Source organism: Schistocerca serialis, chromosome 10 (genome assembly GCF_023864345.2).
Source record: "Schistocerca serialis cubense isolate TAMUIC-IGC-003099 chromosome 10, iqSchSeri2.2, whole genome shotgun sequence".
NCBI lineage: Eukaryota > Metazoa > Arthropoda > Insecta > Orthoptera > Acrididae > Schistocerca > Schistocerca serialis.
In genome coordinates this window covers 109,071,411-109,087,176 of record NC_064647.1, presented here as the reverse complement: position 1 = coordinate 109,087,176, position 15,766 = coordinate 109,071,411, and the positions used below count along the sequence as shown (strand labels likewise).

General features: G+C 45.0%; 1 protein-coding gene across 1 annotated transcript in view; it reads left to right on the top strand.

Annotated features, from left to right (window-relative positions):
- LOC126425281 (actin-histidine N-methyltransferase) overlaps positions 1-15,766 on the top strand; it is a 424,338-nt gene that overhangs the window by 368,800 nt on the left and 39,772 nt on the right. Inside the window, exon 9 of the mRNA XM_050088254.1 lies at positions 13,813-13,989. Coding sequence (XP_049944211.1) covers positions 13,813-13,989 — 177 coding nt within the window. The remainder of the gene's footprint in view (positions 1-13,812; positions 13,990-15,766) is intronic.

Here is a 15,766-nt window from a genome sequence, read left to right as displayed (position 1 = left end):
TTAAACATGGCAGACTGGGAAGCCTTCACATCTTCTGTCACCGTTGAATCCCCCCGTGGTGCCATCGATGTTGTCGCTGAGCAGGTCACTACGACGATCTTTCTGCGGCGGAAAACGCGATACCTCGTTCTTTAGGGTGCCCCCAGCGAAAGACAGTCCCTTGGTGATCGCCGGAAGTCGCTGTGGCAGTTACAGAGACATAAGTGGCACCCTTCCCTAGAGTACCTAATAGCCTTTAAGCGGCTCCGTGCCCACGTTCGCCAACTTATCAAACGACGGAAGCAGGAGTGTTGGGAGAGGTACGTGTGGGTGCTATATGTCACCTTCCCAAGTCTGGACGAAGATCAGCCGTCTTTTTGGGTGCCAAAACCCAACAGGTGTGCTTGGCATTAACATCAATGGCGTGTTATCTACCGACGCATCGCGATTGCCGATCATTTTGCTGGGCATTATGCTCGAGCCTCTGCGTCGGAGAACTACCCCACAGCCTTTTGCACCCTTAAACGGCAGAAGGTAAGGAACGTCCTCTCGTTCACTACACGCCACAGTGAATCCTACAACGCCTCTTGCACATTGCCCAGACACTGCTCCTGGGCCGGATCGAATCCACAGTCAGATGATTAAACATCTCTCGTCTTTAGGCGACATCTCCTCATCATCTTCAACCGGATCTGGTGTGATGCCATCTTTCCATTGCAGTGGCAGGAGAGCACCATCATTCTGGTGCTCAAATGTGGTCAAAACCCGCTTGATGTGGAAAGCTACCGGCGCATCAGCCTCACCAACTGTCTTTGGAAGCTGCTGGAACGTGTGGTGTGTCGGTGTTTGGGTTGGTCGTGGAGTCACGTGGCCTACTGGCTCCATGTCAGGGCAGCTTCCGCCAGGGTCGATCTACCACTAATAATCTAGCGTCCCTCCAGTCTGCCATCCGAACAGCCTTTTCCAGACGCCAGCATCTGGTTGCCATAATTTTTGCCTTACATAAAGCGTAAGACACGACCTGGCGACATCATATCCTTGCCACATTGTATGAGAAGGGTTTTCGGGGCCCGCTCCCAATTTTTATCCAAAACTTCCTGTCGCTCCATACTTCCTGTGTCCAAGTCAGTGCCTTCCATAGTTCCCCCCCATATCCAGGAGAAAGGCGTTCTGCAGGGCTCCGTATTGAGTGTCTCCCTATTTTTAGTGGCTATTAACGGTGTAGCAGCAGCTGCAAGGCCGTCGGTCTCACCTTGTCTGTATGTGGATGACTTCCGCATTTCGTACTGCTCCTGCAGTACTGGTGTTGCTGAGCGGCGCCTACAGGGAGCCATTCACAAGGCGCGGTCATGGGCTCTAGCCCACGGCTTCCAGTTTTCAGCCGCAAAGTCGTGTGTCATGCATTTCTGTCGGCTTCACACCGTTCATCCGGAACCAGAACTTTATCTTAATGAGGTTCCACCCAATGTATTGGAGACATATCGATTCTTAGGAGTGGTTTTCGACGCCCGATTGACTTGACTACCTCACCTTTGTCACGTAAGCGGAGGTTCTGGCAGCACTTCAATGCCCTCCGTTGCCTGAGTAACACGAACTTGGGTGCAGATCACTCTACGCTGCTGCAGCTCAACAGAGCCCTTGTTCAATCCCGCCTAGACTATGGGAATCTGGTTTACTGTTCGGCGGCGCCCTCAGCTTTGCGTTTACTCGACCCAGTGCACCACTGTGGCGTTAGCCTAGCGACGGGAGCTTTTAGAACGAGTCCGGTGACCAGCGTCCTGGTGGAGGCCAGAGTCCCTCCATTGAAGGTTTGATGTGCACAGCTGCTGGCCAGTTACGTTGCACACGTTCGTAGTTCTCCTGCACATCCCAGTTACCGCCTCCTTTTCCCAACCACGCCGGTCCATCTCCCATATCAGTGGACCAGGTCAGGGCTTATGATTGCGGTTCGCGTCTGGTCCCTTGTGTCTGAACTGGAGTCCTTTCCATTACCACCTCTCCTCGAGGTCCATTCACATACGCCTCCATGGTGTACGCCAAGGCGGCAGATTATTGTGGACCTTTCACATGGCCGAAAGGACTCCGTTAACCCTGCAGCTCTACGTTATCACTTCTCTCGTTTTTCGAAATGTACTGGGGCCATGAAGTGGTTTGCACTCACGGCTCGATGGCTGATGGTCACGTTAGGCTTTGTGTATGTTCATGGGGAACATATTGAACAGCACTCCTTGCCAGATGGCTGCAGTGTTTTCACTGCAGAGCTGGCGGCCATATCTCGTGCTCTTGAGCACATCCGCTCATGCCCTGGCGGGTCATGTCTCCTTGAGCAGCCTACAAGCTATCGACCAGTGCTACCCTCGCCATCCTTTGGTAGCGTCCATCCAGGAGTCCATGTATGCCCTGGAACGGTCCCGTCGTTCCGTGGTGTTTGTGTGGACGCCAGGACACGTCGGAATCCCAGGGAACGAACTTGCCGACAGGCCGGCCCAAGAGGCTACGCGGAAACCGCTTCTGAAGGTGGGCATCTCCGAAGCTGACCTGCGTTCTGTCTTACGCCGCAGTGCTTTCAGGCTTTCGAGGACGGAATGGCATAACAATATGCACAACAAGCTGCGTGTCATTAGGGAGACGACGAATGTGTGTAAGTCTTCCACGCTGTCCTCTCATAGGGAATCAGTTGTCCTCTGCCAGCTCCACATTGGCCATACATGGCTAACGCATGGTTACCTCCTCCGTCGCGAGGACCCACCTGAGGCTCACAAATGAGGGTCGTCCACCTCTTGCTGGACTGCCCACTTTTAGCCGCTCTGCAGCGGGCTTTTAACTTTCCCAGCACCCTGCCTTCGGTGTTGGACGACAATGCCTCAACAGCAGCTTTAGTTTTACGTTTTATTTGTGAGGGTAGGTTTTAACACTTGATCTAAGTTTTAGCGCATGTCCTTTCGTCCCTCTATGTCCTCCACGCTAGTGCTTTTAGCGCGGAGGTTTTAATGTGTTACAGTGTGGCTCGCTTCTCCTTTTTATTCGCATGGTCAGCCAGCCATGGTAATCCGCTCTCTTGTTTTGATCTCTCCTGCATGTTTCTCGCGTTTCTCTGTGGTTTCCTTGTCCAATTTTGTCCATTTTAGTGTTTGTTGCCCCTCTGTCATTCTTGTAGTTTTCTCCTTTCTTCCAGCTATGTTTTGTATGTCTCGATTATTTTACTCCCACCGATGACCTAATAGTTTGGTCCCCCACCCTACGCCCCCCCCCCACCACCCTCTTTTAAACAAACCAACCAACCAACCAACCAACCAATCGTCGGCTTTATTTGGCAAGCAAAACATACAGTTTGTTTACGAAAGTGGACGCACGTAGAATTCCTACTTTAGCTCTATTAAAAGGCATATCTCCTTTCTTGACCATATGCTAGTCGTGTTATTCTGTGATATGTATAAATAAAAACTTCAATATCCGTGAAGATGTTATAAGACAACAATGAAAGATACATATCCACTCAGTAAGGATATCGTCTTACAAAAGTTCACCAAATCGTAGAAACCCATTCCTCACCGAGATCGCAGTTATGTTTACATAACATCAAATATTACAGAAATTATTTCTATTAATTTCATAGGAAAGTTTCACAATGTTTGGGAAAACGTGAAGAAAAAATTTTACAAACAGGACTTCAACAGTGTATCTAACCACCGTCGATTTCTTAATGTGGCCCCTCAACGAACTACGCTATACTGAAACATTGCTTCGGCATTACCCGCCGGAATCTTATTAATTGACAATTAAAATGAACAGTTTCTAACAAGAACGACACTTTTTCATGAATCTTCAATGGCTCGTTGCCTTAAAACGGTGTTTACTTTCATAACACGCGGTTTATAATGCGAGAATTTCTAAATACGAAAAATCCTATAACCACCAATAAGACGTTTTCCGTCATTTTACCACAAATAGTACCAATAACGATTCGTTCTGGAGGTATACGATGTGCTGGCGCTTAGAACCAACATGTATTGATAGGATGCAGCATGTAGCACAAGAATCACTGAATATGGGCCTCTACTGAGCGCGGCAAACACAGTATGGCGTCTCGCTTTCTGTTATAACGTAGGAAGCGTTCTTGCTTGCTATTGATTGTTCTTTACTTGGCACGTTTCCGAAATATCGCAGAACTTATTTTGTGTTTCACGTGACGAAATGGCTCCTCAGCGTGAAATCACAGTAAGTGACGCTACAAAACTCTTAGAGTAGCAAGTCAACTTTAGCTAACTCGTCACGCGGGCCGACGGCTTTAGCTGCCACCACCACCACAACAACAATTAACAACAACACTCCTTTCTTACCAGCCAAGTACTGGCAGTGAGAACTTTCCATTACCAGGATTCGAAGCAGCTTATTTCAGATTCGGAAGCGTTAGCGACCTCGCGGCTACGGAGGCGGGTGTGCTTTTCCTATTGCGAGATTAATTCGTCGTGGCTCGGCTCTGAGCACTATGGGACTTAACTGCTGAGGTCATCAGCCCCTTAGACTTAGAACTACATAAACCTAACTAACCTAAGGACATCACACACATCCGTGCCCGAGGCAGGATTCGGACCTGCGAGCGTAGCGGTCGCGCGGTTCCAGTCTGTAGCGCCTAGAACAGCTCAGCCACTCCGGCCGGCGCGTATTTATAAAAATAATTGAACGTCTGTACGTGTAAGTTTCACATTTTCTACGAAACCACCGGACTGATTTCAACCAAACTTGGTATGCATATCACTCACAGAAAGGAGGTACTGTGAAGGTAAGAATTACCTACCTTCCATAGCGGCGAGGATGAAAAGAGGGTGATTTGACCCAAATTTAGTATGTATTTTACTTATTATTTCTGTTAGTTGCACAATTAATAGTGTAAAATACCGTGGGGGTAATATACCCATAGAAGAGGAGGTGGGTGTTGAGAAGCTGTGACATCAACATCATTCGATAACGACCGATAATAGAACCGAATACATTCATTTTCGGGTCGCTAGGCTCATTGGTGACAGCCCCGTTGAAGTTCCATCCTTGCGAGGAGGGATGCAAAGACAGTGACAAACCAGTATATCTCTACAGGGTGAAAAGTATTTAAACCGACAAACTCTGGAAGGTTGTAGGGACATCAAAACAAATATTTTTCCCTAATGTCTTTTTTTCCTATGAGGATTATTTAAACCGGTGGAGGTTGTATTACGCTCTTCAGTTGTTACAAGGCGTATTACGCTCTTCAGTTGTAGGCAAGTGCTGTCCACCAGTGTAGTAGTGCATTGTCTCTGTTTACTAATGGAGCGATACACCTGGAGTGAGTACACTGATATGGTTGGTGCGTACTACGTAGCGCACCACAACGGACGAGCTGCACAGCGGGTTTATCGACAACAATATCCTAATCGCCGTATCCCGCATCATACGACCTTTTCTGCTGTGTACCAACGTCTGCGTGAGACCGGATCATTTAGCAGATTACCTGGACAGGGACGCCGTCGCACGGTAAGAACGCTGCAATTTGAGGAAGCCGTCTTGCAGCATGTGGAGGGGGATTCTTCAATCAGCACTCGTGCAATTGCACGTAACATGGGGACGAATCAGACGAATGTAAGAACAGTCCTTCGAGAGCAATTGTTACGTCCATTTCACTTACAGTGTGTCCACAACCTGGAAGCAGTTGATTATCCACCCAGAGCACAGTTTTCGCAGTGGTACCTGGAACGGTGTGAAATGCATCCTACATTTCCATCCTCTGTGTTGTTTACCGATGAAGCAACGTTGGGGAGTGAGAAGTCTTCAAAATGCACAATTCGCATGTTTGGATTGAGGATAACCCACATGCCATAGTTACTAGCGCTCATCAAGTGCGGTTCTTCGTTAATGTGTGGGTCGGTGTTGTTGGGGACTGTTTACTTGGGCCGTATCTGCTACCTAGGCCATTAAATGGCAAGCACTATTACAATTTTCTCGCCAGAGCATTGCCAGAATTGCTGGAAGACGTCCCGCTCCCTACAAGACAACGGACGTGGTTCCAATATGACGGGGCGCCGGCACATTTCAGTCGTCGAGTGCGTCGATTCCTGGACCGACGGTTCCCAGAAACGTGGATTGACAGAGGTGCCCTGCACCGTGGCCTGCTCGATCCCCAGATATGTCCCCTCTGGATTTTTTTGTGTGGGGAGAGATGCGCAACCTTGTTTACGCAACTCCTGTTGCATCAGAAGAGTATCTGGTTGCCTGGATAGTAGTAGTAGCAGCAGCAGCAGCAGCAGGAACAATTCAGGATACTCCTGGAGTTTTTGTCCGTGTCAGACAGAACAGGATCCGACCGTGTAAACTTATTTTACGTGTCAATGGAGGCATTTTTGAAAATCTACTGTAATTGGAATTGGGTTGTGTTAATGTGTCGTCTCTTGGTCAAAAAAAAATGGAAAAGTGTTTGTTGGTTTAATTGATTTGCCGCCAGAGAAATCTTCGTCTACCGGTTAAAATATTCCTCATAGGAAAAAATGACATTAGGGAAAAATATTTGTTTTGATGTCCCCTACAACCTCCCAGAGTTTGTCGGTTTATTTATTTTTCACCCTGTATAACGCCTAAAGCAGTTTCTATCAAACGTGGCATGCGTGTCACTTGCTACCTGGAAAAAAATTACTAAACACACCTAGCACACACATGGCTGAGGGTGGGAGTGTAAAGGGTTGACATAGTGCTTCGTGAAGTTTCAACCAAAATTGGTATCTCCTATGTTTCAGTATTTTGAGCTAGGTTGTACCGGAGCTGATACCCAGGCACATTGTGGGAATCGGTTAATTCCTCTTGAAAAACATTTTAATTGTGTTGAAATTAATGCTCAAATAATGGCACTATTTGAAAATTCATCGTTCGGAGTTCGCGTGCAAAAGCTGTCACCTTTAAATAACTCCTGAGTGGAGCGAGACTTGTGGTTCACATTTGGTCCACCTTTGTATTCTACGTGGCTGTAAGGTAAATTTTAACGGTTTGAAAAATGCTTGCTTCGTTTGAATTTATGTGAAAAACCCGTTTTATTCTGAGGTTTTTGAAACGGAATACTTTAAACTTGGATGAATCGGTTCAAACTTTGCACGAACGTAGGTGAATGGATAAAGCCAAGACGACTTTTTTAATCCAATAATCTCTATCCGTTGCGGAGATTTGTCCTTACGTGAATTGAATATGGGGAAACAAAGTGACTCAGAGAAATAAACAGTGCATTCTTACGATAAAATTACAACTCCCTTCAAAAATTCAGCTTCATTCGAATTTTACGTGCAAAAATATTTTCCTTCTGAGTTCATATGGGTGCCGCTTCAATGTTTCAGATTTGTTCGAATCGGTTTAAATTATGTAAGAGCCGGCCGTGTTGGTCGAGCGGTTCTAGGCGCTCAGTCCGTGACCGCGCGACTGCTACGGTCGCAGGTTCGAATCCTGCCTCGGGCATGGATGTGTGTGATGCCCTTAGGTTAGTTAGGTTTAAGTAGTTCTAAGTTCTAGGGGACTGATGACCACAGTAGTTAAGTCCCATAGTGCTCAGAGCCATTTGAACCATTTGAAATTATGTAAGAACGTATACAAATACATGTCATTAATTGTTGTCTACTGTCACGATATAAGCATTAATGGTTCGAAAGAGAATAAAAACATATACCGGAACGGTCGTCGCCTGAATGAACAGAAACCTGCATCGGTTGCCAAGCTATGGCGGTTTAACGTCATAATTGTGGTTGAATAAAAGTTGCGAATCAGTGTCCCAAATGCTCCTATCGTAGCCCAAAAAAGACAAATTATTCCAGGGCGGAGTTGGAAGGTAAAAGAAGGCTTCTAGCTTTTCGACTTAGTTGGCACTTACGAAGAAATTTTTATTAAAAGTCTTAACGACTCGTGTTTTTTATGAGTTATCCGTACTTCCCCAGAGCAATGAGCTCTTAGACCCATGCCGGCCGGTGTGGCCGTGCGGTTCTAAGCGCGTCAGTTTGGAACCGCGTGACCGCTACGGTCGCAGGTTCGAATCCTGCCTCGGGCATGGATGTGTGTGATGTCCTTAGGTTAGTTAGGTTTAAGTAGTCTAAGTTCTAGGGGACTGATGACCTCAGTAGTTAAGTCCCATAGTGCTCAGAGCCATTTTTTTTTCTTAGACCCATCTACTGTTAACATACATGGTGACGGTTGTAAAAAACAAATAGACACAAATATATGTGCTTCTAGAGAGTGGGATGCATCTACAATAGGAAGCACACTATGTGATCAAAAGTATCCGGCCACCTCCAAAAACATACGTTTTGCATATTAAGTGCATTGTGCTGCCACTAACTGCCAGGTACTCCATATCAGCGACCTTAGTAGACATTAGACTTCGTGAGAGAGCAGAACGGGGCTCTCCGCGGAACTCACGATCTTGGAACGTGTTCAGATGACGGGGTGTAACTGGTGTCATATGTCAGTACGCGAGATTTCCACACTCCTAAACATCCCTAGGTCCACTGTTTCCAATGTCATAGTGAAGTGGAAACGCGAAGGGACACGTATAGCACAAAAGCGTACAGGCGCCGACAGTTGAAGAGGATCGTAATGTGTAACAGGCACATATCTATCCACACCACCACACAGGAATTCCAAACTGCAACAGGATCGACTGCAAGTACTATGACAGTTAGGCGGGAGGTGAGAAAATTTGGATTTCAAGGTCGAGCGGCTGCACATACGCCACACATCACGCCGGTAAATGCCAAACGACTCCTCGCTTGGTGTAAGGAGCGTAAACATTGGACGATTGAATAGTGGAAAAGCGTCGTGTGCAGTGACGAATCACGTTACACGATGTGGCGATCCGATATCAGGATGTGGGTATGGGGAATGCTGGTGAACGTCATCTGCCAGCGTGTGTCGTGCCAATAGTAAAATTCGAAGACGGTGGTGTTATGCTGTGGTCGTGTTTTTCATGGAAGGAGCTTCCATCCATTGTTGTTTTGCGTGGCACTATCACAGCACAGACCTACATTAATGTTTTAACCACCTTGTTGCATCCTACTGTTGAAAAGAAATTCGGGGATGGCGATTGCATCTTTGAACACGATGGAGCACCTGTTCATAACACGCGGCCTGAGGCGGTGTGGTTGAATGACAGTGAAATCCCTGTAAGGGACTGGCCTGCAAAGAGTCCTGACCTGATGTTTTGGAACGCCGACTTCGTGCCATACCTCACCGACCGACATCGATACCTCTCCTCAATGAAGCACTCCGTGATGAATGGGCTGCCATTCCCCAAGAAACCTTCCAGCACCTGATTGAACGTATGCCTGCGAGAGTGGAAGCTGTCATCAAGGCTAAGGATGTGCCAAAGCCATACTGAATTCTAGCTTTAGCGATGGAGGGACCCACGAACTTGTAAGTCATTTTCAGCCAGTGTCCGGATACTTTTCATCACACAGTGTATCAGAGAGTGGGGCTCTAGGAAGTATCAGAGAGTGGGGAGTCCATCTGTAATTGAAGTATCCCAGAGTGGAGATCCATGCATCCTAAACTTTAATAACACGTTGTGTCATATTGCACGACATGACTAATACTATATTGGATTACATAATGGCATGTGTCATGTTAGAAGACGTGGCACATGTAATAACGTTACTTTACATGCATTATACAGGGTGATTCAAAAAGAATACCACAACTTTAAAAATGTGTATTTAATGAAAGAAACATAATATAACCTTCTGTTATACATCATTACAAAGAGTATTTAAAAAGGTTTTTTTTTTCACTCAAAAACAAGTTCAGAGGCGTTCAATATGGCCCCCTCCAGACACTCGAGCAATATCAACCCGATAGTCCAACTCGTTCCACACTCTCTGTAGCATATCAGGCGTAACAGTTTGGATAGCTGCTGTTATTTCTCGTTTCAAATCATCAATGGTGGCTGGGAGAGGTGGCCGAAACACCATATCCTTAACATACCCCCATAAGAAAAAATCGCAGGGGGTAAGATCAGGGCTTCTTGGAGGCCAGTGATGATGTGCTCTGTCACGGGCTGCCTGGCGGCCGATCCATCGCCTCGGGTAGTTGACGTTCAGGTAGTTACGGACAGATAAGTGCCAATGTGGTTTTCTTCGTAGGACTCTCCATACAGTTGATTATGGAATTTGCAGCTCTCTGCTAGCTCTGCGAGTCGATTTTCCTGGGTTGCGAACAAATGCTTGCTGGATGCGTGCTACATTTTCATCACTCGTTCTCGGCCGTCCAGAACTTTTCCATTTGCACAAACACCCATTATCTGTAAACTGTTTATACCAACGTTTAATACACCACCTATCAGGAGGTTTAACACCATACTTCGTTCGAAATGCACGCTGAACAACTGTCGTCGATTCACTTCTGCCGTACTCAATAACACACAAAGCTTTCTGTTGAGCGGTCGCCATCTTAGCATCAGCTGACGCTGACGCCTAGTCAACAGCGCCTCAAGCGAACAAATGTACGACAAAATGAAACTTTATAGCTCCCTTAATTCGCCGACAGATAGTGCTTAGCTCTGCCTTTTGTCGTTGCAGAGTTTTAAATTCCTAAAGTTGTGGTATTCTTTTTGAATCACCCTGTAGTACATGAGATGGGTGCTTATACTGACAAGTAAAAAAGAGCGCGAATATGTCAAGATGTTTTGATTTAAATGTCTTTAAAGCCGCCAGATACTCGAAAAGCTAGTTCCCTTCTTTCCCTAACTCTGTCCAGGAGATAGTCGCCTTTTTTGTGCTACGATGGGAGCATTTTATACTCTAATTTTCTTATTTCTATCAGTTTATTACGGAACGACAAAAAAGTGTAGGTAGATCTGTGATTCATCAGCGGGAAACCAGAATTCATTTGTCTTACACTGTATTTTATACTACAGTGTTAAGCACTAATAAGTGGTCTATATAACTGTCAAATATTATTCATCACGTTGTGTTCCTGTCAGCGATGGAGTATACTACAAAATTTTGATGGCTTCATGGGTGTTGTCCGAAGTCGAAAGTCGTAAAAGGAAAAGAAATAGAAAGTAGTTTGAAAGCACTCGTATTCATTCTCGAAGATACCAAAACCATGTGACTAAAGTTGTGTTAAGTAGAAATAATTTTCACAATAGTGGCAACTGTTTCGACGGAGACACATGCACATCGCGCTCTCCAGTACAAATTGTTCATTCTGAGAAGACACTCAGCCCAGTAGTTGACGGTAGTAACTGTAACATTAGAAATCGAATGGTCTCGGCAAGTACCGACAACCTTCATCACACATCCAATCTATTCATCATGAGCCAGCAGACTACGCTGTGTTCATTGCGTATGCGTACTCGTCGATGAAAGCAGATGTAACTCGAGGAGCTAAACGTTACAGAAACGTTATGTGTAATTCAGCTCGAAACGGTTAAAATTTATTGACACGTTCATTGAGGGTACTGATTGGACACAATGTCGAGAACTAAGGTTAGTAGCGACCAAAAACAAATGAATATCGTTTGGAAGCCGCGCACTGCTCTCCAACTTGTATCTAAATAGCTAGTCCCATTAGCGATCGCGCTTGAGAGTCTTCTGAGTGAACGATTAATACAGCTTCAAGTCACGTGGTTCAGACGTGACACACACACACACACACACACACACACACACACACACACACAAAATTTTCAAGTGTTGTGTGGGGCAGTTGACGTCATAGTTCCAGATCATAATGTTAATACGTGAATACCAATATTAAACTGGCGATTTTTAATATTAATTATGCAAGGAGGTCAAACTTATGTAATTCGAAAGGTACTTTGCCATGGATGTGCACAAAGAAAAATCGTGTGTATGTAGCTGTTAAGAGTGGCAAATGAAAGTAGATGCTTTCATATTCAAAGCTCTGGTGATACCTTCTCTACCTCCCAGACGCAGTGGCGAATACAGAAAAACCTCAAGGAGGGGGCACTAAAGATACCATGAACTACCTTTACTTTTACCGCAATAAATAATCACGTCACATGCAAAGTTTAATAAAGTTTTATTTAAACTTACTATCACATATACAAGACAATGCCATCTTATGATATAAAAAAGTTACAATTGTGGTCTCTGGTTCTCTTCCTCAAATGATGAATTCTGTGCGCCTATTCTTCCTGGCAAATTGGTTAATTACATCGTCAACAGGACAATCAGTGTCACTACGCCATTAAGTCGATCCTCCTTCATTGTCGACCTCGAAGGTTCTCTGTACAAGAAAACAGTAGAATATTATCAAACAAATGCCCCGCGCGCCCCTCATATGTATCCGCCACTGCCCCGACGTGAACATCGAAAATTGAAATGCTACGAACTTCTGCCCAATGTACCGATCAGGTGGTGTGGTAGGAATGACACGAAAGTAACAGCATTTCGTGAAATCGCATTCTAGGGACATTCATGTTTGTATGGTTCATTTGTAGTAACACACGCATACCGGGCAGCTACAGTGCGAAAACTGCTAGGTCGATGATGTTGTTAGCAGTGGAAATCAAACTATGTAGCAACGAAGTCTGTAAATAAAGATATATGTTGGCGTCGTTATTTCGTTTACTTTTCTGCAAGAGTAACTTTGTGGTCTTTGCCACCGTTAGCAGAAAATTTGAAGTTAAGTCCCTAATTTTTAATTCATTCATTTGGAATAACTCCGACTTCTGGCTTCCCTTATTATACGGAAACTATATTTGTTTTAGGCTATGCTTAGGAGAACGCTGATGGGTCGGAGTGAAACAGGCAGAGCTAGACAGACACAATTTTTGCGTAAACAAAGTGATACGAATCATGTGAACGTTGACAGTGATAATTCTGTCTTTGATTTGAGAGATACATTTAAATGTGCGCCGAACGTAATTGCAAATAGTTTTGAGGGTTATAACTGCTGTTGATGAATTTATAATGCAGATTTTGTAATGCAAATCGTTTCGCACCAGCGGCCATTTTATGCGGCAGAACGGTATTCACATATTGTTGTCATAAGGGAAAAGTTAATTTGCTGCCGTTAACACAAACTTCATTTTTCACTGCACTGTATCAAGGACTCACTTCAAATGATCGAACAATTAAAGAGAACTAAAAGAATTGCTTCAAGAATACACGTAGCTACGATGCAGAATTTTCTCTGAATCAGATCCAAGGCTAAAATTTCATCACCTTCGAGATGAATGACTTTTTTATCGCAGATCGGGTCCACTAACCCTATTTGTCGAATTTCGACCACATGCGTTACTTGTACAAACTAAAAGTAATTTCCATCGCCTCATTCTGTGCATTTTTTGTTTGTTTTTCCTGTAATAAGTTTCTCACGGTTATCAGGCAAATGCCAAAATTAGATACAACTTTCAAATTTTACCATTCGGGAAGCCTTTTGCCTAACGGCCAGCTCGCCTAGATGTAACTGAAAGAACGAAGTCCTGTGAGAGGAGAGAGAGAGAGAGAGAGAGAGAGAGAGAGAGAGAGAGAGAGAATATGTGTGTGTGTGTGTGTGTGTGTGTGTGTGTCCATTTCAGAACGGGAGAAGTGTGTGTGTGTGTGTGTGTGTGTGTGTGTGTGTGTGTGTGTGTGTGTGTGTCTCCATTTCAGAACGGGAGAAGGTTCGGCGTTTTTACTCAACTACTTTCAGTTTCCTTCCACATAATATGGTGTACCTATTTGCACGTGTTTCTGCTAATATCGGTTCTTGGTGGACGGGCCCAAAAGATGGCTGCCCAAGTCCATTCTTATCCAGATTGTGTTCACACAATATATGCATTGACTGCCTCGGCCCACCCGACCTCATGATGCTCTCTTGTGTCCTCAGCTGTCAACTGACTTCAGTCCGACGCAGAATCGCAGCGAGTGCTTCGCCTTCCGCAACTTCACGGCTGGCGAGCAGGTCTTCATACACTATGGCGTGCGGCCCAACTCCGACCTCTTCGTACACATGGGGTTCGTCTTCCCAGACAACGAGCACGACTGTGTGAGGCTGCGACTGGGGGTGAGTTCACCGTAGTCTCTGCTGTGCATGCCGTGTGCTACTGGATGTCACCAACAGGGATCTCACATGTTGAATTACAGTAACTGAAGGCAATGGCAGGTATGTTGAAGTGCAGTAACTTGAGGTAATGGCAGGTCTGCTGCCGTGGTGTGTCTCGTTATTATGTGACCGAGTGCTTGCGTACAACAAGCATCATATTTCTATAGTTACATGTATAAATATATAGCTATACAGTGCGTATCAAAAAGAATCAACCGATTTGGCACGTCTCTATTTCTAAAACTAATAAACATGTGGAAAAACTGGTAGAAGCCGACCTCGGGGAAGATCAGTTTGGATTCAGTAGAAATGTTGGAACACGTGAGGCAACACTGACCCTACGACTTATCTTAGAAGAGAGATTAAGGAAAGGCAAACCTACGTTTCTAGCATTTGTAGACTTAGAGAAAGCTTTTGACAATGTTGATTGGAATACTCTCTTTCTAATTCTGAAGGTGGCAGAGGTAGAATACAGGAAGCGAAAGGCTATTTACAATTTGTACAGAAAGCAGATGGCAGTTATTAGAGTTGAGGGACATGAAAGACAAGCAGTGGCTGGGAAGGGAATGAGACAGGGTTGTAGCCTGTCCCCGATGTGAAATAATCACATACAGCGAGGTTCGGTGACCTTAGAGGCCAGTAATGTAAGGCCGTAGGAGGATCCGTACCATACCTAATACGAAACTCTTGCTGAAGGTGAACAGCTATTAATAACCCGCACTGCGCAAAACGTAGAACACAAAACGCGTTCTGTTGTGCCGACACCATTTTTAGAGAACTGAAGTGGGCGCACACTGCTGCTACCTAGCGGGAACCATGTAAAGAGTTTGCTCTCTCCTTTGGTTTAAAAATTCCCGCACTTCCACACGCCAGTCCCCCATTCTGTGGGTTGTTGTTGTTGTTGTTGTGGTCTTCAGTCCTGAGACTGGTTTGATGCAGCTCTCCATGCTATTCTATCCTGTACAAGCTTCTTCATCTCCCAGTACCTACTGCAACCTACATCCTTCTGAATCTGTTTAGTGTATTCATCTCTTGGTCTCCCTCTACGAGTTTTACCCTCCACGTTGCCCTCCAAAACTAATTTGGTGATCCCTTGATGCCTCACAACATGTCCTACCAACCGATCCCTTCTTCTGGTCAAGTTGTGCCACAAACTTCTCTTCTCCCCAATCCTATTCAATACTTCCTCATTAGTTATGTGATCTACCCATCTAATCTTCAGCATTCTTCTGTAGCACCACATTTCAAAAGCTTCTATTCTCTTCTTGTCCAAACTATTTATCGTCCATGTTTCACTTCCATACATGGCTACACTCCATACGAACACTTTCAGAAATGACTTCCTGACACTTAAATCAATACTGCATGTTAACAAATTTCTCTTCTTCAGAAACGCTTTCCTTGCCATTGCCAGCCTACATTTTATATCCTCTCTACTTCGACCATCATCAGTTATTTTGCTCCCCAAATAGCAAAAACTCCTTTACTACTTTAAGTGCCTCATTTCCTAATCTAATTCCCTCAGCATCACCCGACTTAATTAGACTACATTCCATTATCCTTGTTTTGCTTTTGTTGATGTTCATCTTATATCCTCCTTTCAAGACACTGTCCATTCCATTCAACTGCTCTTCCAAGTCCTTTGCTGTCTCTGACAGAATTACAATGTCATCAGCGAACCTCAAAGTTTTTATTTCTTCTCCATGAATTTTAATACCTACTCCGAATTTTTCTTTTG